Source organism: Manihot esculenta, chromosome 3 (assembly GCF_001659605.2).
Source record: "Manihot esculenta cultivar AM560-2 chromosome 3, M.esculenta_v8, whole genome shotgun sequence".
Taxonomy (NCBI): Eukaryota; Viridiplantae; Streptophyta; class Magnoliopsida; order Malpighiales; family Euphorbiaceae; genus Manihot; species Manihot esculenta.
In genome coordinates this window covers 32,404,580-32,431,237 of record NC_035163.2, presented here as the reverse complement: position 1 = coordinate 32,431,237, position 26,658 = coordinate 32,404,580, and the positions used below count along the sequence as shown (strand labels likewise).

Sequence of the window (26,658 nt, the reverse complement as noted above, 5' to 3'; positions counted from 1 at the left end):
ACAGTAAGAGTTGGAATCTTCATCAGAATTAATCATACTAAAAAAAGAATAGAGCATATATATTAACAAATTAAAATTAAACATTCGAATCAATGCATAATTATCTAATAAACTATTTATAAATATTAAATTATTTTTCAAATTTATAAAATATTGAATTTTAAGTTTAGTTGAAATTAGATAAAAAAAAAAAAGTAAATGGGTATATATATATTAAGAGAACTCATTTTATTAATAAAAGAAGTACTAAGCTCATTGAAATTTTAATTTAGGGGTATTTTATTGATATTTAATTTATTGTATTGTTTTTTAGTTGATATTAGATTGGTTTGATTTTGAATAAATAAATTAAAAATTAAAATTTTAATATTTATAAAAATTAAATCAATTTTAAATAAAATTTATTTAAATTGAAGTAATTTAATTTTTTTCAATATAATTCAGCTTGATCGATGTAACATTTTAATAAATTTCTTATACTTTAATTTTAATATTTAATTTTAATTATAGTGAAATCTCTTTATATTATTAAAAATATATTATTATTTACTAATCAATTTAATTTAATTTTATTAATTTTTTTACTGATTAAAATTAAATCGATTCAACTCTTACTCTGTATTGATGAAGAATTTTCATTACTTTATGAAATAGGTCCACGCTGCAATATTGAAAATAGAATTTATAAAATAAAGAAAATAGATTCGGAGTTTTTTAGAAATACTCAAATGAAAACTCTTTTATGCATAAGTTAGATTCAAGAAATTATAGAGCGAGAGTTTATTTTATAAAAGTTATGGGGAGAGGGAGGAGAGAAGAGAAAGAAAAAGAAGGAGAGAGAGCCTCAAAAGAAAAAGAGAGTACTAATTTTTTATCTATTTTATTTTTTTTATGTGTATTTGAGAATATATCAATATATATTTTTGGGTAAAATTTATATTTTAATTAAAATAATTTTATAATTTTTTTATATTATTATATATATATATATATCTTTAAATACAAATTGTAATAAATATATTTCTGAAAAAAATAAAAAGAAAATAAACTGGATTTTTTTTTCTTTTTATTTGAGAGAGTCATTTTCAGTTTATATTCCTTGATACCAAAAATAGTTGGTCACGGATATACTTGTGGTGTGTTGAGGCAACAGGTGTAGATGAGGTTAGGGCAATTTTCGAATCTTTTTCTTTTCTTTTTTTGTTTTTTGGCTTTAATTTCTCAGGAGATATAGATGCTTTCCTTACTCCTTACTGTGTGATTGATTGAGGGGCATATCTAGTCAAGAAAACAACTACGTATGTTCCAATTAAATCAATAAATAAATAATAAAAAAAAAAAACATCACTTTCAATTTGTTCTCTCAATTCTGATCCCACATGCCAGTTATTTTTTGGAAAAAAAAAAAAAAGAAAATATGTGCAAATATACCAATTACGTATTGACAAGGAACATTACTTTTGCACGTTGAGATAAAAGTTTTAAGTTACTTGCGTAAATAGCATTAATTGAAAATAACTGTCTTACTATACCAAAAAATAGTTTCGAATTTCAAATCTGAAGAAATATTTGAATCAACCCTTTGACAGGGGATTCATAATTAAGGCAATCATTGAAAGATAGTCTTGTGATTTTGGGTGCTCTCATATTATTTCCCATTGCTTCCGTTCCTATTTTTCCCGTATATGTATCTTATCCCTAGTCCTGTTTTAGTAAGCTTTCTGCCTGAGGTGCTTGTCCAAATTCATTTCTCATCATCTGAGCTGCCCAAAAATAACAAGTTGGAAAATATTCTCTCTCTAATCGCAGTAAATAAGAAAATTTTGGTCAGATGGAAATCCTAAGTTTATACTTTTTAGATCCTTATAAAAATAAAGCTGATGAATCGGAACCATTTACTTGTTATTTGTTAGGACATGCATTAGTAAATATACCAGTATCTTGATTCAAGAGGGAGATCGTATATTCATCCAGTAACCTGATTTTACATTTGTTAAACAGAGTGGATGAGCTCTGATGGGATCTTGGGTCCGTTAGCTTCAGACGTGCCAGCAGAGGTTTTGCACTTGATTTACGTTCCCACTGCACATGATTTGAGGACTGAGCTCCTTAGTCATTGCTTTGGTCGGTAAAATGAAATTTGTACAAATGGAAGAGTTTCAGCCTGAGCCATTGAAGTTTTACCATTGTATTCCATTTGATTTTGTCGTGGACGAGTAAAGCACCCACGGCCTACCCACATTCCCCTTCGATTTAATCCTCTAGTGCAATTGCTCCACAAAATCAACTCCTCAAAAGAAGCCATACTAGAAACAAAAAATCTGGTTTTTCACTCAAGTGGCCTCTTCTACGTAGCAATATGGCTCCTCGAGTAAAGGTTAAATGGCCTTTTTCCAAGTTCAACTTCATTTCTTGCGACTTCAATTGTCTTTTTCCACCAGCTTATAACTTGATGACCAATATATCCATGCTGGAATTCAGCATCCCAATCATATTACATCAGTGCAACTCAACAGTAGCATGACCATCACTTTTCTATTATACCTTCAAATCTTAAACAAAACTTCCGTAGCGAATAGTGAAAGTTTATTATTTACTGGCATCAAGTTGGCATTTAACCACAAGGGTTTTTGTCACCTTGAGAAAAGTGAAGATAATATATTTTGTAATGTATTTCAACTGTAACTGCAGTTCTAAAGGAAACTCTTCTCTTCCAGAACAGTACAAGGAACATACAAGAGATACAGCCCTTCCGATAACCATCAAAATTTGCATTTACAAACTCCTAACGAAGCAAAACTCTTTAGCTCTCCTCTTTCCTGCTTTTCTTACCTTTCTTTTGCTTCTGCTTCAATTGTGTGAGGCCTGCCGCGGTGATCTTCACATTGCCAATAATTGCAGCAACTAGTTCAGGATCTGTACATGCTTTCATCAATTCCTTTTCCCTGCTAGTAACTTCTTGCATGTGGCTGAACAAGCTCAAGGCAGTTTTTGCAGCTACAAGGAGAGATCAAGCCCACAGATTAGTCAGATTTCTATTGAGGAAAAAAGATGATAGTAAATTCAAAGACTGGAGGAATAGGCAAATGCTTCCCCAGCCACAATGCAACATTTGTTTTTGTGCATGCAGGAGAACTGCAGAAAGGCAGAATGGCCAGTGAATATAAGCATTAGAAAAGAAAGAGATACCTTTTCCTTTCTTTGCAGTGCCAGGAACAATCTTCACACGGTACTTGTACGACTGCACTGCACTGTAGGGACCACAGACAGGCACAGCATATAATAGAATGTCGCTAGGCAAAGGATTCCCAGTCAAGTAATCCAAATCATTTAACTTCCCTTTATCTTCTTCACCTATCTCATGGATGTCATCCTCTTCCAGCGCCACCTTGTCTACCTCCAAATTGATACGATCAAAACCAACACGAGTGTCATTGCTCAGTGCACCATTTGCATTATTGTTAGAATTATCATTAGGATGCTCTGGGCAATCTCGAGACAGGTGACCTGCCTTCTTACATTTATAACATACTTTTGGTGCATTTTCAGGACCTGCCAGAATGAACAATCAAGCATCTAGATTTAGCATACAAAAACAATTAAAATATCAAATAATCTTTCCTAAACTTAAATCACTGAAGCATGGAAAGGAAAGTGTACTGATAATAGGCATCTTGTCTTTGCCAGCAGCAACAGTTTGATTTTGTGTCTCTCCATGTTTCTTGCGAGTATTTCCAGCAGACTGAAAATGTGAATGTATGGTCAATTACAGCATTAAAAAGCAAGTGAGTTGGCACTACTATTCCAAAGAAAAACATAGCCCCAACGTAAATTCTTGGTCTGTTAAAGTGCAGGAAGGCTTAATGGGCTTTTCTATAGAATTGTGAAACTAGAAAAAAATGACAACTCTGAAAGACTGGTACCTCCTAGTTTAGCAAAACAGGTCATGTCTCACTTCCATACTAAAATCCCATTTAATGAAGAGAAACAAAAAAAAAATCTAGTATTAGGTGAAAGTGATAGGTCTCTGAAAGAAGCTACAAAAGTTATGGAAGTAAGAAGTTAAAACAAAAAATTAATGTTTCTAGGGACACAAATACCTTGTATATGATAGAAGAAAATATCTGAATTTTGCAAAATGATAAAAGTGGAAGTTCGTGTACTCACAGCCAGTAAAGCCATTCGAATACTTCTCTCTTCCTCATCCTGATTTGCATACTTCTCCTTCATCTTCTTAAGTTTACCCTTCTGACCACGACTGATTTTTCCACCTATTACCTTGCTATTTTGGACACTCTTTTCAGGTTGACTAACAGAGACAACAGTTTCTTTTGATTCTTCGTTTTCCAACTCAACATTTGCATCTCCAGCACCATTTTTGTGACCTTTCTTGAGCTTTCTTCTTTCAGCCTTCGATATATGGGGTTTATCTCTCCCTGTTGCCTTCCATTCCTCAGAACCATGATCCTCAGACATATTAACCTGAGATGTTTCAACTCCATAATGTTTTTGAGATACTGCAGCAGGTCCGAGCCCAAGAGCTCTATCAATGAGATCCTCAAGTTGTGGGGTGACAGAAGCAACACCATAACTGTTCCCAACAATATTGGATGTGTCTTCCTTGTTGATCTCACTGATGGTAGCATCTTGTGGAAGAAATTTAAGTGGATCCTCGACTTCAGCATTCAAGTCAACTGTAACATTTTTTGATTCTAAAACAAGTTCTTTGTCTGTAACTGACTTCTCTGACTCAGAATCAGAAATTTCTTGGGGAGGTCCACTTTCTTCAAAGTCATTTATTCCTTCCTCTTCACCACGTACCCTCCGTTCATTTAAATGTGATCCTAAAGAGCTCTCATCCAGGCGAAATAACAACCCAAAGCCCATTATAAGAGGATGTGGAGGAAGAAAGTTTTTCTTTCCACGAATCATGAAACTTCCCACAGTGAGATACTCCCCTGTAGGAGCAGTTTTACTGACCTGATGAGGGTACACCCACCAAGCACTAGTGACAATCTTTGAATCCCATGCCTGGCTATGGCAAACCTACATTGTAAATTTATTGAACTCAAATCATGCTGCATATGTGCTGGATGAAATCAAATAAACACAGTAATAGAGAGAATAACTTACTGTAAAACATCCAGCTTGGTTTAAAGTGAGAGGAGGTACAGGTTGTTCAGGCCTATGATTCTTGATCACAGTACTAGAAGCTCCATGCAGATCTGCATGGACATACCTGTTCCACAGTTTCAATGAAAAGATATTGCTACTATATTCACTTCATTACAAATTGCATGCCAAAAAGAAATATTACTATCTGAAATTTACTAGTACGTCCTCTTGCTCAGCAAAGTATTAACTAAAATTCCTATGGAAACAATTTTAATATTGCAAATACACTTACAGATCTCCTTTTGACATATAACGCTTGACTATCATCTCATTTTGTTGAGCATCACGTCCACTAATAACCAGATAATTCTCACTGCTGATGAACCAATTAAATTTCTCAAACCAGTGAACTTTGCGCATATGTGATATAGTGGCAACTGATTTTTCCTGCATACATTTGGTGAAAAAAAAAAGCATATTAAAATGTAAGTTCTTAGATATAATGTGTTGAAATAACAATAAGAACATGAAAATCATGAGACCCTGTTGCTTTTTTGACAAGAATGCATAATGTTTTCATAATAGAATTATTTTATGTTGAAATTGGGAAATTATTATCCTTTCAGAAATCCTGTTAAACATTGTAATCTTCTAGGAGTAAATCATGGCACAGAACCAATAACAAGAAATATTTGAGCCAGTCACTAATTCAACATGACAACACACTTAGCTTTGATTCTGCTGAGTTTTCTACTTTTTAATAAAGCATATCCTTTTGATTTGCAAAATAACTCATGATGACTCGTGTAAATCAGGAGGCCATTAATGAAACAAGCATATATTTCCAAACTATGGATACCTGTGAAAGCTGGATACGAGTCTTTCTCTCAGCTGCTTTAAAAGCTTTTTCATGAGCTGTAACAGTCTTTTCCTGTTTACTCTCCTGCTTTTTCTTCTGTTCATACCACCTCCGAGCATTGGCATGCGCAGAAAGTGCCAAATCCACTTCAACCTGCACAAGGGGGAAAAGAGAGAGGGAGGAAAAAGACAAGTACACATTAATAATGATGGTGTGTATAGATGTATTGCATATGTGTGCATATATGTGTATATATATGAACATGTGTGTGTGTAACAATTTATATGGACAATGTTTTAATCCAATTTATGCATGTGACTAACACTGTACTTCAAATAGAGGAATATGTTATGAAAATAATCACAAGATCAAATCAAAATGGAGGAGCTACATCAAAATCTGTGGTCTAATCTAGTGCACAAACAGAATAGATGTTAACGATGAACCGTCATTAACTCTCCAAAATCCAAAGTCATATTTTAGTGTTGTGGCAATGCCATTAATGAAGAAAGAGCATATAACAACCAGAAATTGATGAATCTTATGCATTCAAAGTTCAGAAGCAAATTTATCAAGATAAGTAAAACGGCGTGTATTAATTGAAATTACAGTAGAAAATAGATAATGCAACAAAGGTTTTCATGAATCACTTTTAGTGCAAGTCCTTAAAGTGTGCCATGTCTTAGTTTGCATTCATGTAGCACCTTGTCAACCGGAAGTGTCTTCTCATCATCATCCATTTCGTCAAGATTGTTGCTCAAAAGCAATGTCATGCAGTTTCTTTCAAGGTGGAGCTTGTCAATTAGGCCAGCCACAGGGTTCCCCAACTTCTTCTCTTCCTTCACCATGCGAGTAAGATCCTCCCAACTCATTCCCTTTGCAAGAGCTACACGAACAGCCAATATAGCAGCATCTACATCTTCTAAGTTGTATTCTATTAATTCTGCCATTCTAACACAGTGTTCCACTTCTTTCCTCAATGTTAGCACTCGATTTTCCTGTAACATAGAATGGAAATGTATTAAAATAAAAAGTAGACTCAAATGTTAAAATTTCATCGTAAAAGCAAGTATTACATAAACTACTAAAATTCTCATTCATAAGACCACCATAATCTTGATGAAACATATGATAATGCCCGGTAAAGGACATGGCCCCAAGGAATACATGTAGTTCTGCAGGGATCCCAGCAAAATTATTAATTAATGTAAGATAGAGGGGAAAATATGTTTCTTCCCCTTCATCCAAAAAAGTAAAGAATGGTTCTCTTACTGCTTATATGATAAAAAAAACAATTGCCAATCAAAGTGTAAATTCATGCCTCATTTATGTGCACATAAGATGCAAGTGTCAAATCAAATGAATATTGTAAACAAGAAAAAGCCAGTGCTAAGCTTGCCCTCATATGTAGAAACATTCCAGGAAGCACCAGACAATTGACAAAAAGGAGGCATACAAGTGCACACAATCATACATGGTATACAGTGTAACAAGAAAGAATTCTAATTTTTTAAATGGCATGTTAAGTAAATAAAAAAAAAAAGACCTGATCCAGGCGTATTTTATTTAGTTTCTGAATAGCAGAGTCCTCCTTTGCCTTTTGCTGTTGTTCTGACCTTTGACTCTCAATTTTGCTGTAGAATTCATCCAATGCTGCATCAAATGTATCAAATTTCATATGTTCCCTTGTCCTGAATTGGTTCAGTAACATAGGGCAGAACTCATCATATATCTGCAAAGTAAAACCAAACTATGCTAATTAAAACTATTATGCAACTACAACTCTAACCATCCACCCTTTGGGTGTGGCTCAAGTAAAGGAGCACACATGGTAGGATTTAGGTAGGTTATATGTTTGATTCTTATCAACCAAAATGTTAGAAAGAGACAGAGAGTGAGAGAGAGAGAGAGGAAATCAAGTTTGTAGTCTTTTGAACATGACTAATGGGAACTTGATGATCTCCCAAAACTACCAACACAGAAAAAAAGAGCAGAAGTGAGAATTTTTGTGTGTGTGTGCACGAACGCTCATGCAAGCTTTTCTTCTTCTTCTTCTTCTTGTTTTGTTTTGTGGTGTGGGGGAGGGGAGGGGGAGAGAGGAATGTCATCATAGGTAACAATAACAATAACCTGGCAAGAGCTTCTGGATTCAGATGGGGCATGGTCCTTGCCCAAATGTTTAATCTGCATCAAAATGTATCCTTCGGGAACTTTGTTTCCTGAAATAACATCTTGGAGCCAATCTTCAAATTTTGCAACAGCATGAAGCAAAACCTGTATAGCGTCATTATCTAACCTACTGTTTTTAGAAACTTTTGTATTTGGGACTAGACCAGCATCCAATATCATGTGCTCGGAAAGTGCAGGACCATAGCCCAATGCCTCCCCAAGAAGATTCTTTAATGTGGCTTGTTTGGCACGAGTTCCATCACTGGCATTTTTACTCAACTCGGAAGATTTACCACCCTTACGCTTACACTGCTTCTCTTTTTGAGCCTTATCAGCTGTATTATTTTCATCATTACTAACTGGTTCAGTGTTTTCAGGCTCCTTAAAGGATGAAAGAGTTTCTTGCAGTTTAGCAGCAGTTGTTCGCTCAAAAACTCGACAAATTTCAGTAGGATATCGATGCCTTGACATGATTGCAAACCCTTTATCATCATCCCTGTCATCAATAAGTTGTTACTTAGACAAGAAATGCATGAATATTGAATAATTTCTTCTAGATATGTGTGCGGTAAAGTAAATTGTAGGTGAAATGAACAAGAAATGCCAACCTGTGAGAACGAAGAAGTGTGAGAACCGTAAAATCAGAGTCAGTGAGCAGAATATTTCCTTGTGCATACAACTCCAGTATAACATAGTGTGCATTAGCACCAAGTCCAAATTGGAAGAGAACAATCTAGAGGTAAAAAGGGTAAAGAAAAACAAAAAATACCCAATCAGTGAAACCAATAGCAAGGAACAGTAAAAGGAAATGGCGTAGAATTTAAAGGATCCAGAAAGGTTATATACCCTATCATATCCAAGCTGCCTAACATCCTCAAGCCTCCTCGAACGTATATGCCTCCTTAATTTTAGTGTAAACCCAGATGGTGTATTACTTTTGTCCCTAGAGACCATGAAGAACAGCACTCAAAAGTCGAATTTTCCATTTCTTTCGAAAAAATAAAAAATAAAGGATAGAACAGAGAATAGCGAAGCATTACCGAACATAAGCAGTTGTATGTAAGCGGACACCGCTTTCCATCAAGAGCAAAACCTTCTCACTCTCTCCTGATTCAGTTACTCCGCTGCTATTCATTAGTTTGAATACATACGTCTGCCAATTGATTAGAGAACAGAGAATTAAAAAATAAAAAACACAATTAACGGCTCAGGGATTCAATCAAGTTCAATGACATCAACAGCAATAAAAGAACACACTCAGCAACAGGTCATTAAACGAGACGGTTCGAAGCAATTGGTGATCGACTGCAATTCCATGATAGAAAATAGCTGGAGAGAATTGGAAAGAACCTTTGGAGAAAGATCATAGACATTAGAACAGCGCATGCCGATTAACCTCCGCAAGCATTTGACTTCTGCGGCCACATCGGCCGTGTTCATCCGTACCTTCACCATATCTTCTCCCTATTCAAAGATCGCTCTTTCTCTCTGTGTCCTTGTGAATGGAACTGGAGAAGATATCCGCAGCAAAAGGAGCTGTCTTTCGATTTCAAAATATGGAGAAAGGTCTTCGCCTTGCCCGCTACCGCCTGGTGCCTGGATAATTTCCAGTTCCGACATGCTTTGCGACGTCGTTTTGTCCATCATCTTTGTACAATCACTATGTTTCGAAGTTACTATTATTTTTTTTTATTAATATTAAGAGATAGGATTTGTAGTTGGAATCTTTTTTACAGTACATAATTTGCCTTAAGTATTACTCAAGTTTTACTTCTAAAAAATAAAAACACAAGTTAAAATACCAGCAGGATGTTATGGATATCATTTTTTATTATTAAAATTTTCATAATATTTTTTAAATAATATATATATATATATAAACAAAATTTTTAGCTGTAATTTTTTTGTAAAATTATTTCATTTTTTTCAATTTTTTCACGCACATCTATGTATACATTTATTTATAATTTGATAAAAATAAATTAAAGTATGATTATTATATAAGTTAATAAAATATAATTATATAAATTAAAAATTGATCCGTCTGGATTACCACATTCGTTCCAACTAGAGTGATGTTTTTACAATATTTTTCTTCGAATGGCAGTCTAAAGAGATTAAGAAAATTATAATCATAAAATAGTTGAAAACAATTAAAATGAGAGAAAATTTTAATAGCATATAGAGAAAAAATAATAAAAATTAATTCAACCAATTGAAATCGAAAGAGAACGAAAAAAAATTACATATCATTTTTACAGTATATTTATAAAATAACAACTCAAATTGAGTTTTATCTACATTATATTAAAAAGTAACATTCATATATATATTGAGTTTAGGTGTGGTTTTACTCTGTTACGCGAATGAAACGATTTAACTTATCAAACAAACAAAAGAAAAATTTTGTAACTAAGTAATAATATAAGAATTATTTCCAAGATTATAAAATTTTAAATTATATAAAAACAAAATAAAATATCCACGGATGTAGAAAATGAGACCTAACATAACAAAAGCTTCCTCCGATTCGTTCTATCAATGAATTACAGGATCCAGATGAACGACAGTCCAAGCGTGTACTCCGTCCTCATCTACCTCAGCAATAGACAGATGATGACACAAGTTAAACTGTTAAAAGACTCGGGAAAAGAAAATACATCCTGTACATGCACAAGCTTTTGGAAGGTACAGACTACCCTTTCTCATTTACAGATGTTATTCTTCAGACAAAGATACAGTTGATCGATTAATTTCGCTCCAGGATTTGATCCAGTGACAGCTCCACCGTGAACCAACTTCACAAACACCCTATCTACTGTTGATGTCCCCACATATGTACATTCAGAAATTGACCATTACATATACCTTAAATGCTAATTCTATTGCGCCCTTCATTTATAAGTTCCAGTCGGACTCATTGGTCCTGATTCATCTTCATTCTGGTCTATCACAAATCTTATGTCTCCTGCCCCTCCTGGAGGTCCTGAAGCCTCCGCACTCCCTCACATGGATCATGAAGGCCATTATAATGTCGATCCACTTGGTGTTACCCAAACATAACAATCTATCAGCTCAAATCAAAACCAGCTTCCGCATTTATAGCATAGAGCAATTTTGTTTCCAGTTGCTGTTTGCTGTTATCATAAACATGTGATAAGAGAATTACTAAAGTCAGAAAATGAAAAAAGCGACTCCTTCAAAAACCTACATTTATGCAAGAAAGACCTAAAAAGGACGGTAAGATAAAATTGTTTGAACTGGGTATCAAAGAAGATGAAAATTGAAAGGCATGAGATTGTGAATTCAATGGTATATGAATGCCTTGTCTGTACAGTCAATTTCAGCGTAGAAGATACAAGTGAAGTGCTGAACAATGTCCTGAACAGCTGTGGGGGTAACCCAGAGAGCTAGAAATCCTAGAAATGCCTCCAGCTCTCAATGTTTTTATCTTTCAACCTGCTAATTCTTATTGTTTAATGCTCCACTATTGCCTTTCCTAAAATGGCAGAAATTACAAAATAAAAATATTACTTGACCAAATAACAAGGACAAACCTTCTATAAGGTGGAAGCTTCAGAAGATTCATGCAAGTAGCTGAAGTTGGTAAACGGTCAAGAGCTTCTTCAGAAGCACTGCCCGCAGCCCTGAAAAGAACTCAACAATAGACTGTAAATCTAAAACGATAATGCAGAAATAAACTTGCCTTGATATTAACAATCCAAGTAGCTCTATCGACCACTTGGTATCTTAGTCTGTGCCTCTCAATTTAACTTGACAGAAGTTTACCTCTGTATGCAAAATAATGGCTCAAGGAATTTAAATCCAAGTAGTGGTCCTCGCGAGCAACCAGTCACAAACCTAAAAAGAGTCATTTTAGCTAACACCATCTTGTAGTTTGTCCTCAAACTGATTAAAAACTGACAAGTGAGACAGCAACAGAAAGACTCAAACTTAAATAAAAGACTCACTTCAAAAATTTCTTTTGATTTTCCAATGAAAAGCCTTTCAGAACTTCCCAGAACATCTCAATGACATAATGCTCCTGTCAACATCAAGAAACAATAAAAATAAGTAACAGAACAGCAAGAACACAACATTACAGTTGGTTTTTGATCCCCAAAGAATACATAGGGATCTGAAGTTACAGAAAAGTAAAATGAGAGTTCATTCATTTCACTGGGAAAAAACTGGGATAAGGAGAAGAGGAAGAAATTCAAAAATCAATAGATCAATATGCACATGGGATGGAACCCAAAGCTTTTTTCTCCGGCCATTTCCCTTGCATTTTTCTTATGCTGCTAAGCAGTTTAAGGTGTTTCTCTCTCTCTCTGTCCATATTTCCAGCAATATGTAATGAATTGCTACAATTGGTAATAACCATCATAGGCAAAGGTTTTTTATTTTTCAAAAATAATAGTCCTCCAATTATTTCCCAATTCCCATTGGTGGCTTTGCAGGGGGGGGGGGGGGGGAACTCACACTGTGATAACCTCCAGCATAGTTGGTATGAAGACGAAGGTCATCAACATCCAAGCTGTCAAGTGAACCTGATATCAAGAGCTTTAAACAAAACCAATGAGTCAGGAAAAAAAATGGAGAATTAACAATATCAACCCATACTTCCCCCAACCCTTCTCTTCTAAAGAAAAGTAAAATAAATAAGAAACTTCCAATAAAGTTATGGCAGTCAAAAGGCATTACCCATGCATCAGCAATGGAATTGAATTGAAAAACATCAAGGGAGTAAAAGAGGTATCAGTAAATTGGTATTTTATTTGGCTTAAAATAAGTAAGAAGTCATAGACAAGGTATACCTTACTAACAACTTATCTGCTTACTTTAAAACTACTCTTTAACCAAGTAAAAAATTCACTATAATCCTAGTATTTTTAGAAATATCAATATTGTCCTCATTTTAATACCTACTCACTTAATTATATGTCCTTTTTAGTTATTCTAGTAAAATAAGTTACTTTTATCTTTTTAACCAAACACTTAACCTACTTAAGTTATTTTTAAGTAATTTTACCAAACAATTAACTTGCTCGTTTTTAATTTGATTTATTAGTTAAAAGTGTATTTTAAGTCAAAAATTAAAAGCAAGTAGCCACACCAAACACCCTCTTAGAATTGGCTTCTACATGCTACTAACCAGCTGCTCAGCTTTCATGAACACATGACCTGTTCCTATCAAGAATTATAGGAGGTGCATAATGCATGCAAATCCTGGTCATAACACTTTGTTGCACAGGTCAGCATTTGGCACTTCACAAGCAACAACTTAAGTTGGCTTATTTCATGAGAAAATTGTCCTCATTAATGTGAAAAATTTAGTACTGCTGTTAAACATAAGGTTTATAGACGAGCAGATTGAATTCCTGCAAAGATCACACTTTATTCATAAAGTAGTTGAATACCTGAAGTTCATGTTCATTGAACATATCAATCCAGTCTTTCTGTATAAGCTGCTGAAAGCCCCTCAAAAAATGAGAACTTTGTTGGCGTATCTGAAATATTAAACAATATCATAACATGATCATATGACAATAGACAATCCAAGATAAAACTGAAATGATCCAGATAATTGAAAATTAGAGATTGAATACCTGAAAATTCAAACGATGATTGGACACAAGATGAATAAATGTAATAACATTCTCATTAGTAACGCGCAAGTTTCTTCCTCCAGGAAGCAGCTCTTCTTCTGTTTGCTCTCCATATTCATTATTTACAATGACAAAGTAGAGTTCCAACTCAGAAATGTCACCTTGATAGTGCTGTAAATCACAAAAATAATAGTATAGAGAAGTGAAAAATATTTACATGAGTGGCTGTGTGTAAAGGGAGAGGGCTCCAAATTTAAAAGAATCCACAGTGGATTTAAGCAAAATGTACCTTCAGGAAAATAAGATGGCGATATAATTCTGGGTCCAAGGAAGGCAAGTCATTCAGGTAGTTGAACCTGATCAAGCAAGAAATACACATAAATATAATTTTATACAGCAAAATTTACAGGCGTGAAGAAACATCCATGGCCAGCAAGCTGACGAATTGATGATTTGATCTTATTCCATATCATTATCATTAGAATGCACCAAACAGAAGTAGTCATGTAAATATTTCTTAATAAATATACAGCTTCACAGGAAAATTGATAACAAGGATTCAAGACTAGAAGACATTAAACATAATAACATTCTATATTAGCCACTGGAACAATCACAAAGATCAAAACTCAATTTCCAATAGCACATTCACCAGGATCAGTCTTGTTCAAGCTCTCAACACATCATGCTAAGGGATTAACTAGATATGAAACTGTGCACTGAAATTCAATACTGAAGGAAAACACATCAAAATCATAAATATACAAGGATGTTAGCAATAATACATACAAATTAATGGAATGAAGAGGATAAGTAGATTAGATTCGTACTTTTGTTTTAATTTGCTCAAGAAGAATGTTGCAAATGGTATATCAACAAGAATACCTTCAAACATGGCCTGCAAAAAAGAAGAAAAATTAGCACCATTACAAACTAAAATCAGATAGCATGCAGGGAAATTAAATGGCAAATGTCTACAATATGAAGCATAAATTTGGAAATCGAAGACAATGTTTTGGATCAACATAAAAGACACACACACACACCCACGTGGATTTTGGTATTAAAAATTTGAAAAGTAGTTAGGAAGGTAGCCAAGCACAAAGTTTTTGCTACTGCAAGTTCTAACAAAGCAAATGCTGCATAGAGGCTGTTTCCATGTTTGAAAAACATTATGCCCACACTGTAAGAGAAACTTACAGCAAATACAAAGATATTTAACCAAAACTAGGATCAATAAGAAGATAGCAAGATATTAGCAACATCTTCTGCAAACTGGTCAATGCTAAAAATAATTACACTCACATATCAATGAATTCTACAGTGGAAGCTGATTCATCCATACGAGTTGAAATGTCCAATAAAGACTATGAAAGATGCTCTAAGCTGAATGACTCAAAGTATACAGTTCCAACTTCAAAAAGATACCAAGACATCCAAACCATATGTATTAACAAACATATAAAGAGCCATGCTGACCAAAGCATGCAATACAGATAGCTCCAAAAAATGCCTCTTCTTATTGTTGGATGTTTGACTACATGTTGGATATAAGAAGAAATTTAAGCAGACACAAAATAAGTCAACGTTGCTGTCCATCACCATATTAGCAAACTAAATAAACATACAATGGATAGCCATATGACTTGCTAATAGTTAATGCCATCCCACAGTAAAAAATATAGACAAATGAAATGCTATTGCTAGAACGTAATTTGTGTCAGATGTGCAGCTCTATAGCATTTACATGCAGCTAACGGAGAGACACATCAAGAAGAGGATCTTCTCTCTGTTATCATTCATGGGAAGTGAAACAACAAAACTATTGACAACGGTATAAAGTATGAAGGTAGGGATGATTCCAAACCTTAGCAAGAAGCGTTCCAAGAAAATGAAAAAACTGAAGATGCTGTTCATGTATCATCCCTGAGCCAGGATTAGGATAGAGTAGGTGATCTGCAGTTTCCTGGATGCACCATGCGAACACAGTTAATAAATAATGAGTGATGAGTTGGAACAGAAATTAGCACCTCAAATAAACAAATTTTTTAAAGAAAAAATGTCAGCCCCAAAATCAAAGCATTGAGGGGGAGGAGATTAAAATAAACAACAGTGATTACTGAGCCCAACGTGAGGGCGTTAATGTGGGTTGAATCCCAGATCAGGCATGTAGTAAAGATATCTCCCTTTATAAAGAGTTTACGTCCCAGACTTGCAAGGCTCCTTGTAAGGGCAAACCCATGAGAGTCAAGTGTCCAAAGCAAACAATTATTCGTGTAAGTAGGGCCCAACCATTACATTTTGTTTCAACGCCAACTTGGACACACAGCACGTGGATTCAGGGAAATTGCATCACCTCTAATGAGGATGTCAGAGATCCTGCTAGCATATTCTAAGGAGATCTAGGCATTATAATGAGCATTTAGCTCTGAATCTAGTAGGCTGACATTTTAAGGAAAAAAAAGTAAACCAGTCAATTCCTCACAAATGTTGAGCCTAACCACTGAGGGACCACCCAGCCATTGGACTGCACATAAAGGCGGGGAACAGAAAAGGAGGGAGAGAGAGAGATAGAGGATTAACCCAATGTAGAAAAATTGTGAAGCAAGCAGAGCATACCTAGACTATATTAAAAAGAAGCACAAAAGTTTAAACCATATTAGAAAGCAGTGACTTTTCAGCATTTCTGGTCAAAACAAATCATAGAAATGTGCTTTTGCAATTTTATACAACAAGTGCGTGTGTATATGTAAATATATGTGAGAAAGACAGAAATTGGCATGTAATATTATCACAACCCAATAATTGCAAACCTTAAATAACCCATACTGCACATCAAATGCTGCTCGGGTAATGTTCTCCATGAAATCTTTAAAAATTCCACCACCATCAATGCCAGCCTCCTCAACTCCAAATTCATTGACAAATGTTACACGTATCTGTGTGTAAACAGACAAACCATTATTATACTAGAAAGCATAATTTATGTCTCATCTGCAAACAAAAGTTTTTGTTAAATAAACACATAAACCAAGGAAAATACCAATCCTCGAAGATCTTCCTCAGATAATGCACTCATCTGATTATAAGCATCTTCCAGAATACGATCCCGTCGAATTCTGAATCTGTTTCTAGTAAAAACACCATGAGCCCCATGTCTTTGCCTGGCCGCCAATAATTGTGACTGGGAGAAAATTCATATATTAGGAACTGACACAAATATCAGTCAGAAAGTTGGACATTGGATATTGCGACTGATAGAAAACATAGATAAATAGATCAATGAATGGATGGGAGGGGAAGGGGGAACCAGGAAGGGGATGGATGAGGGCAATGGCACCCATTCCAAATCCATTTCTCAAAATTTCAGTTATTCAGAACAAGTTGACAGCTTTATCACTTACATTGAATATCTTAACCCTGCTTGTAAAAGGTACCAAAAATGGAGCTCGCTTCATTATGTCATTTGCTTTGGTTCCGTCTATTACAGCCTGGAAAAACAACAGTAAGAAAGAAAATGAAAGACAGAACATTTTGGTTCTGAACGGTCCAAAAGATGCATTGAAGATACTTGCCTGAGAAATGAAGAAATCATCAACACCATCAGCATGGAAGTCACTCGGTGGAGTAAATTGCCGTCTGTTGTTCCAATCTTGCAACTAGAACATTTTACTTAAGATATTAGAAATACAAAGTCATGGTATGCGGTAAGCAGTTATTCTGTCTCATTAAGAGATAAACATGGAACCAACCTAGATTGGATTAAGAAATAAATGACAATAACTGCATACAACAACTAACAAGATCAATCTCTAAAAATTAGAAATTCAACAGATACCTGAGAGAGGAGTTCAGAAGCAACATCGCTAACTCTTTGTTTAATAGATTCAACTGGGTTCCGCTTACTAGCAGGAGAGTTAGTAATCTGTTTCACTGCATTATTGTGTGCCATGGGATTCACCCAAAGGAGTTGCCATAAGGCCTACAGATAATATCAAATGCAACAAAGATAACTGTATATTACTAGAACTTAAATATGAGATTCCCACAGAGCCACAAACTATTAAAAACAACAGTGTATGGTTTCACAACTCCCTTTTCCATGGTGTTGAACCACAACATGTAAACCAAAAAATTTACCTGTCTCAAAATAATAATTAGGCATCGGATATCTTTCAATGATAGTGGCTTCTCCTGTTCATAGAACTCCTCATTATCAACAATCATAAGCATGTGCCTGTTGAACAACAATTAGAATAAAAATATATATTTCCCTGAAATGTAAATGTACAAGAATAAGGAGGAGATTAGACAGATTCATAAGCCTGGGGACCTGGCCGGAGTGAAATAATGCCAGGCTTGATCAGGGTCTTGGATTTAAGTTTACATATGGAAAGGCACCCCTGGCTAATTGAAAATTAAAATTCTTTTATTGTAATGCCTGGGCCCAGCCTGTCAGCCCTACTTGGGTCCAGACCCCAGAGAGCAAATGGCAGTCTAGCATTGGAAAAGAATATGTAAATGGAACCAAAAAAATGAATAAAAATGAAACTGATCAGAAGAAACAGACACAATGAAGCTACACAAGCAGACTTACTTGTACACAGGACAAAAAACAGCTAGAGGCAGTAACCATCCAGGCGCATCAGCTGGAAGATGTGATAACTGCTCCGGCAAAGATGACCATTTTTGCTTTTCATGACACTGCTTCATAAAATTCCAGAGCACTCGAACTAGATCAGTTCTATAAGCTAGTATAGTCATGATTCTTTCGAGCGGTAAAGTATTAAAAGTGACATGAAGAAAAGAACAGGCAGCACCAACAGCTTTAACCTCTTTTTCATCTAGTCCATAATGAGAACCACTGAGTGAAATTTCTCCAAATAAAACATTTGTCTGCCCCAAAACAAAATATCTAATTATTGCTCAGCAACTTAGAGATCAAAGGGTGAATACTGCTTTACTTTTAGAAAGCAACCAGTAGAAAAGTATCAAACTGGAAGGCTTACCAATTGTAAAAGGAAGCGGGAATTTATACCATTGATTATTTGTTGTTCCAAACCTATGTTCAAAATTATTTCCATTTCATCTGGCAGAGAGGCGTCATCCTCGCCCAGTGTGGAACCTGAAGAAAAGCAGTACAAATATTTATACATTTCAATCAAGCAGCTGAAAAATTATTGGTGGAAGGTAAATTTATTCCATCTTAAAACAGAATGACCAAATATAAAGTTAATAACTGAGAATTTTGTGCTTAAGAATGCATACTTTCTTTAGTTTCCCGACTTGATGATTTTATGGGAGGAAGTGTCTCCAACAAGAATGTTGTAACAGCTGCAAGGTCTATGGCCTAATTAAAGTAGATAAGAGAATGGAAATTAGCTTAAAAATCTGACAAGTTCCCTTAAAACACCAAGTAACTCGAATAAGGAACAACACAGCAAGCGATATCAAGTACCCTATAAAAGGAATACTAATGAGAAAGACTAAATGCCGTTGGAATGGTAAAAGGCAAAAGTTTCATTATTAAAGACACCTGTCAGTTCCCACTTTCCATGTGTGAATGTGTGTGTATGCATGCACAGATGTACTCAGATCCTCACCATCTCAAATGAACAATCAGGCTGCGCTAAAGAAACTCCAGCAGTCTCTAGCATGTTTCCAAGGAGACAGGCATAACCAGGATATTCTGCTGAAACATCATTGGGCAGTACATTAGTATGACCCTGCACACATAGTGCCATCTGATGAATGTAGTGCTGGCTTAGCCCTCGAGTTGCAAAAACCTGGGTCATAAAAGTTACCCCAATTATAATGTAATGATTCTAGGATTTCAACAATTAACAGTGAAGAGAAAATTAAGAAAAGTCCAACACAGAAATGGCATCGGTAAAATATATAAATTCTAGGGAACAAAATAACAAAAAAAAAGAAGGTTGAAAGAATCCAGGAAGTTTTCTTTTATGAGTAGCATGCCAACAGACTATTATGAAGAACAGCGGCTAATCCCATTAGAATATCAGGGGGGAACCTCTTTTAAGCTTGGAAAAACCCGCCACAAGAAAGGAATTGTCAACATCTGAGAGGAGAAACTGCATTGCGGATCAATATGTGGGCAAATACATGGCTTCTGACCAACATGAGAAATTATCAAAGAAAGCATGCGCTCCAACGAAGGTACTTTTCCACAACTGTCAGGCCTTTTATTTTCCTGCAAATTATTAAGGGGAGGAACAATATGTAACCAAAGGAAATGAAGAACTGGATAATAAAAAGCATGGTCTACATCCAGCGTTTTATACAGTAAAGAATATGCATACTTTACCATTGAGCTAGTAGCCCAATGGTCAAGTGCCTATCTTGTAAAGCAGGAAGTTCGGACCTAGAAGCCCCTCCCTGTTAAAGTTTCTGAAGCGTCAAAATACTTCCAAACTGAAAGGGAAATTAACCATCACCAAATCACAAAGTAAAGGAAGTTTGCAGGAACTGGATGGATACCTTCCCCACAAGAACAATTTCTCTAAATAGAGTGAAGGCATTTCTTTGCAATAGATAGCTGACAATCTTACATGCCCATGGAAGTTTTTGATCTATCAACAAAACTACAACTTCCAGCAAGACAACTGCCGGTTCACTAGATTCCCATGGTGTCATCAACAGTTGATCCTTCAATTGTTCTCTGCTCCAAAGTAAAATGCCGCATGACTAACAGTTGCATCATACGACTACTTAAATGTAAAATATATTCTAGGAAACAAGGAGCAGAAAAGAAAAAAAAAATGCCTCGACAATGACGTAATAGAAATAGCTGATCATGCAGAATGATTTTGCCAAATTAAATCAAGAAGATATTACTTAATTTCCTTCTAGAAATCCCAAAAACATTAAGCATTCCATGGTAGCCACTTGCAAATTGTAACACAATCACATAACATAAGGTCCATTGTGAATATGAGATTTGGAAAACACAGAGAAACCGACAGATTGCCACAAATAAATAACTGTGTACATCTAAAATTTCCAATAGCTGAACATCATGCCAATTTAGCAGACATCTCAACTACCTAATTGTAATTTCATGCAATCTTGATTACTCAGGAAGATAACCGAATATTTCTAGGTGGCTGAAGCTGTGAACAGTAGCATAACATTTGTGCCCTCAACGTATTCCAAAGTTAGCATAAAGCTCTACCAACATCGACATTTACCACTACACAGAAAGCTCTAAATCCGAAGTCTGGACTCTGGACACCAAGATGATTGTTCTTTCCAAGAAAAGCACCTTCACTGTTTCAATATAAATGTGCCATTTCAAAATTTACTCCTTGACCACCGGATGTCATTCAATATCCCTGAATGATATACACACAAAAGGCACATAAAAACAACTTTTATGCAACAACTTCATAGTCCATACAATCTCTTGCTTTTTGAAGTAAGGTCAGGCAGTATCATGAGTCCACAAGTGTAAAAAATTATGTCTGTTAATCAAGAACATTTGTAAAGGACAGGTATGATTCAAGCTTGAGAATTGAACATCCACAATCTACAGTCATTATAGTCAAACCCATTTACTGAAATAGCAACTTCACATGAAAAAAATCAAACAGCTGGATGCCTCTCATATACCAAGAGAAAAGGACAGACAGAATAATTAAGTTAAACTTAATCAAGCAACTGAGAAACTACCCAAAAATTTTGAGAGATATTTGAACCAGGTATTAATGGAACTAACCTATTATGATATACAGCCTGAATGCAATAGTATGCAAGCTGTTTCACCCTATAATCCACCAAAGCATGATTAGCCAGATAATCCACACCACCAAACAGACTAATGATATCCCCTGTTGACAGTGAAAGATTGTTAATACAAACCCAAAAAACAAAAATTCTCAGCAGCAAAGTATATCATATATAGTACTACAGGTGGGAATTTAAAGAACACATTCCTAACACAGCTTTTTACACAGCAGACTGTTGTCTGGGGGGAAAATAAGCATTGATCAAACAAGTTGTAATGAATTCATAAAGAACTTGTTTGATGAAAGCATAGATACCATTATCTCGAACAAGTTGCAAAAGCAATCGGCAGGTCTCCACAAGGACAGTAAAATCACCATAGTTTTGTGAATTGAAGAAAAAGAATAGATTGCGCAGGAACTCTGAATCTGGACCAAAAGAATGCCTAAATGCAAAGAAATTTTGAAGGGGAAAAGTTACACTTAGATCAGGTAATATCCAATTGTCCATAGAGATTGACAGTGGTTAAACAGATTTTAGTAAACGTAGGATAAAGACACAACGATACTAACCTGCTTATATTTAAGCAAGACTTCCCATAGGTTCCATGGAACTGTTCTCGCAGCTTATTATGCTCAGCTTCCACTGCCTTTCTCCCTCTAAAGCATTTCTGTAGTCATTAGCAATAAATCCATGATCAAGTCCTAAACTTCTGCTCCTGATGTAAGTTTCAACTAACTTGCACACATTTAGATTCCATATGCTTTATATGAGATGTAGGCTATGTCAATAAGTCTTCTAAAACGTTATGAATAAAGTTGCCATGGATTTTCCTACCTCACAATTTTATTTAGTCATGGTACAAAGATAAATGCTTAATATAGTTTTTAAGAAAAGAACTCACCAACTTTATTTTTATCCATTCAAAGTGCTAAGAATCATAGGAATGAGTCTACTTGAGAATTTCTTATTAGCATTCACCACAATGAAAGCATCATGTCCTTTTAATTGAAAAAGAGACGTAGTAAGCCCTAAGAGACATAAAGACAATAAGGTATAGACATCTAACGTGGCCTATCAGCGTGAGGTCCTTTTATTTATTATTTTTCCCTCTGCTGACTAAATCATATAAAATATGTTAATTGCCAGTCAAATATCACCTTTTCTCATTCATTTCCATAAAATGCTTTTCATGACATCTGGTGCTTCTGTTCTTTTTTGCATAATGACACGCTCTAGTTGTGATCACATTACACGACCTTCCATACACAATGAAAATGAATTGCTTTGCATCAAAAAATTATTCTGCAGAAGTTGTGCCTATGAATCACCGAGGCTTGCGACCAAAACATCACATTTCTAATCAAACAGACACTTTGCTACCAATTAAAGGCCTATAGACAGATTTATGAAAATTAACTTGAGCATAGCATAGCAATGTGATTTCAGTATTCAATACTCTTCCATTCCCAGCAATTGTTAGACATAGAAAGTAGAAACTTAGATGAAAACAACTTAGCTGAAACCATAAAATATTAACTACGATAACTCCCCACTAGAACTTAAATAATCAGCAAAAATCCCAACCTCTGGGAATCCTTCCAATCCTATACCCATATCTAAAATAAAATACATAGGTTCCATATCTAAACAACATTATTTTCTAAAAATTATGACAATGTACAAATTAATCACCAAGTTTCCAACTCCAAACCATAAAAATTCTTTTCACGGGACAACAAAAGCTTCTATCAATTACAATAACAAGTAAACAAAAACTATAACCACAGTCAAGTTTATAAACAAAAGCATTAGAGCGAAACCTAACCTGAATTTTAATTGCAGCTGCATTCTGTTGGCGCAACCACAATCGACGGTTTCTCTCCAATCTAGTTTGTTCTATAAGTTTCTGTCTGTCTCTCTCCTTGGAGCTCCGACCTCCCAAATCAACTCGCTTCCGAGTGGTTGGATCACCGGAGAAAAACATCCTCCCAGAGTCGACGCAACTAACTTATGCCCTAATTCCTATGGGGAAAAAAACTCAAAACACCGTCTAATTGGTGCTTTAAGAATCGATCAGAGATTGTGTATGCTCGAAGCAAGGCTTGTGTTCACAAATTAGGCTATCATCGGAGCAAATGAGGAGATCGCCGAAGTGAAAAAAGAAAATGAGAAAACAAAAAGGAGGAGACGGTGAAGATGTTGGAAGAGGAGATTAGAGAAATCTCACCAATTATGAGAAGAAGGAGAACTGGAGAATATGAGAAGGTAGATGATTTTTTCTCGTGCTTTTTCGGTCGGGCTTCCTTGGCAGAGTGGAAAATGGAAGAGGACGACTCGTAGTCGACAAAGTTATAGATCAAAAAAGGCCGTGATGCGTACGTGACAATTTGGGCAGTACACCAGTTTTAATGCCGTTTCGTTTTAACTCGAATACAAAAACGACAGTCCAGCGCCTTTTTGCACCAACAGGAATACGATTCGGGCTTTTTAATGCCTTAGGGGTAGGTAATGCCATACATTGTGCACATGTTAAGGTTTTTCTTTTGGTTGATTTGTTCCAAGGCCTTGGTTTTGAACATTTTATTGTGCGTGCTTGAATTCAAAAAAAAAAAATAATAAATTTTGAAACACTTATGTGTTATACTTTTAATTACGTTCTAATAATATGTAAAATGATTATTCTTTTCCAAAATAATGGGGGAGGTTCAATCTCAATTCTCAAATCCAAAATCCAAAATCCAAAACATAAACGGGGATTAGTAATTACTTGGGTGCTTCTCCGTTGAATGGGCCTAACCTTGTGGGCTTATTAAAATCAAATATATGGTTAGATGGTTAAGTTACAATGCGTTAACTGGATCAAGCAATGGATTAAATTAGACCCATCAAAGGCTCAGGCCCATTTGAGGGTGTGGTTACAAATTAAAAACTTCTCGTGCGTGTGATTGGAGACTTCTAACAAACAGTTGGTGAGCCGCACAAGGGGCATCCATGAAAAAGGATTGTTAATTAATGTCAAAGGAAATTAGGTGTCGTTGCAAAATTAAAATTCAGAGGGTGCTGAATTCTAATTCAGATTAACTAAGAAAATTTGCATGCATGCTATAATTACTAGATATTTAATAATTGAAACTGGAAGGATTAATGGTTCTTGAGCTGACTCCTGCCTTACCCACTTAAGAGTTTGGTTCAATTGTGTGCATAACTGCGTCTAGTAGTTGACAATTGTAGGCCTTTTTGACTAGATGATTCAACCCATTTGTGTTAAGGTGGGTGAAGCTTTTGGTTTTGACCAGCTAACAAAACCTTGTTAATCTGCTAACATCATAGATATGTGTGATGTGAGTGCTTGGTAGGTTAATAGTTTATGGTTGTACACTTGGATAAAACAGAATCAGTTTATATGGTAGGACATCCGTCGAGTTTAGGTCATGTAACAAAGGGGAAAAATTAAAAAACTCTAAAAAAATGTTGAATGGTCAAAGGGTTTTTTTTATATATATATATTTTTTTTAAAAAAAAACCAGATTTTAAGAATAATTCACTTGAAGTATGAAAATTATTTTATTGAGTATTGAGTTAGTGATATTTTTTTAAGCTGGCAATTAGTCTAGATATTTGCAATGTTAGTAATATGAGCATCCTTTGTTGACAAGGAAGTAGGCAAAAGCACACGAATGGATGGGTGTCTCCATGGCTTTGCTTTTTATATCTGTAGTGCAATTAGTAGGTGTTCAAACTTTAGGCCACAATTATAAAACCCACAAAGATGGCTAAAGTTGCTCACAAAAACTTGTTGTTTCTATAATGTGTAGCTCTAATCTATGCCTAAGCTCCTTTTTTGTTTTTTTAGATTAGTTGTTGAAGTAATATAAGTCTTCTTTTTTAATCCACATGATATATTCAAATGCGCCTATAAATAAAATTAAATCATGTTTAAATTCAAATTGATATTCAAATAAAATACTTTTTATAATTCAATTACTTGTTGGTTAATTTATATGTATGTAATTAAATGGTAATAATTTTAAAATGATGAATAAAATTTATAGTTAGTAAAAGTAGACCACAAGTTCCTATAAGAATGAGATGAGGTATATATTGATTAAATTCCATGCAAGCATTATGTTGGCTGTCCTTTAACCAACATAATGTCTTTAAAAATGGGAGATAAAAACAAAAGAAAGCATGTTCTTTGCTTTTGATTTTGGATGCATTGTTTTGAGTTCAAAAGTGCTTTTTAACTCTTAATTACTTTTATACATATGTTTCTTTTCTTTTCTTTTCAAGAATTGGGAACCCATGTTTGATGTTGCATGCGCAATCAACCTAGCTTGCTTGCTTTTGTCTTTTCATATCCAACTTAAAGTTGTACATCTCATCATTATCTATATTTTTAATTTATATTTTATAGTTATTAATTTCAAATACTATTTTACTTAATTGTTAACCAAATCTTCTATTGCTTACTGAAAAAATGTAAATATATATGATTTTTTAAATAATAGCTTTTTGTTTTTATTTGATTTAAGAACAAAATTAGTTAATTTGAATTATTGAGTTTAATTTGTTTGACAAATTCAATTTATTTATCGATTATTAAAAAAGAAAAAAGAAAACAAAGAGAAGGCGGCCACACGTGACTGATGTCTCATCGGGAGACTACTTAATTATATAGGAAACTCCTTATTGTAAACCGAGCAAGACTTCATAATTAAAATAAATAGACTTTTAATTTTTTTAAGTAAGCACAGATTCAAAATTTAATCAGAGTTGAGTTGGGATAAAAATCAATTTTTTTAGCCACTTTCTACTAAAATTTAAATCTATAAAAAATTATATATAAAGTTAATAAGGTCAAACTTATGGGGCTATTTAGTCTTTAAAAATTCTATATATGAACTTTAATTAACTTAATTGTTTCTTTAACCAATACTTATATACATATTCAAATTATATATATATAATTGAAAATTTAATAAATAAATTCGAGTGTAGATAAAATGTTGATCCATAAAGTTATTTATATATATATATATATAAATATGCTGAAAAAATTCCAAAAGACGAGTCCTTTTACAACGTGGACTCACATATAGGAAGTGCCATTGAATCTGGACTAATTTAAGTGATGTATTTTTTTTTCTTTTATTTCATTCG

At 34.6% G+C, this 26,658-nt stretch overlaps 2 protein-coding genes across 2 annotated transcripts; both read right to left on the bottom strand.

The window, feature by feature from the left end:
* Positions 1-2,648: 2,648 nt before the first annotated feature.
* On the bottom strand, positions 2,649-9,768 carry LOC110612237 (nuclear export mediator factor NEMF). The gene is made up of 14 exons (XM_021752966.2): positions 9,494-9,768; positions 9,184-9,296; positions 8,990-9,086; positions 8,752-8,876; positions 8,105-8,639; positions 7,521-7,706; positions 6,679-6,972; positions 5,975-6,127; positions 5,408-5,562; positions 5,134-5,239; positions 4,168-5,046; positions 3,661-3,742; positions 3,190-3,552; positions 2,649-2,997 (listed from the first exon to the last, which is right to left on the bottom strand). Exons 1-14 carry the CDS (start codon positions 9,596-9,598, stop codon positions 2,804-2,806), a joined length of 3,387 nt encoding a protein of 1,128 aa, XP_021608658.1. The 5' UTR covers positions 9,599-9,768; the 3' UTR covers positions 2,649-2,803.
* An 866-nt stretch (positions 9,769-10,634) lies between these two features.
* Positions 10,635-23,868, bottom strand: LOC110610857 (E3 ubiquitin-protein ligase UPL6). Its single transcript, XM_021750934.2, has 26 exons — positions 23,324-23,868; positions 22,068-22,165; positions 21,813-21,940; positions 21,488-21,599; positions 20,251-20,431; positions 19,784-19,963; positions 19,356-19,538; positions 19,021-19,102; positions 18,762-18,877; positions 18,350-18,648; positions 17,893-17,989; positions 17,591-17,734; positions 17,328-17,411; positions 17,157-17,243; positions 16,796-16,936; positions 16,566-16,691; positions 15,620-15,718; positions 14,583-14,650; positions 14,042-14,108; positions 13,753-13,923; positions 13,564-13,653; positions 12,626-12,706; positions 12,115-12,188; positions 11,933-12,004; positions 11,701-11,790; positions 10,635-11,280 (listed from the first exon to the last, which is right to left on the bottom strand). Exons 1-26 carry the CDS (start codon positions 23,480-23,482, stop codon positions 11,214-11,216), a joined length of 3,096 nt encoding a protein of 1,031 aa, XP_021606626.1. The 5' UTR covers positions 23,483-23,868; the 3' UTR covers positions 10,635-11,213.
* Positions 23,869-26,658: the final 2,790 nt, after the last annotated feature.

Coding starts and splice junctions, on each gene's coding strand:
- LOC110610857 (XM_021750934.2), bottom strand. CDS start 23,482: ATGTTTTTCTCCGGTGATCCAACCACTCGGAAGCGAGTTGATTTGGGA. Junction 13,924..14,041: donor GCCATCTTATTTTCCTGAAG/GTACATTTTGCT, acceptor TGTGATTTACAG/CACTATCAAGGTGACATTTC. Junction 12,005..12,114: donor AATCAAAAGAAATTTTTGAA/GTGAGTCTTTTA, acceptor GACTCTTTTTAG/GTTTGTGACTGGTTGCTCGC.
- LOC110612237 (XM_021752966.2), bottom strand. CDS start 9,598: ATGGTGAAGGTACGGATGAACACGGCCGATGTGGCCGCAGAAGTCAAA. Junction 6,973..7,520: donor ATAAAATACGCCTGGATCAG/GTCTTTTTTTTT, acceptor TCTATGTTACAG/GAAAATCGAGTGCTAACATT. Junction 5,047..5,133: donor ACCAAGCTGGATGTTTTACA/GTAAGTTATTCT, acceptor TTTACAATGTAG/GTTTGCCATAGCCAGGCATG.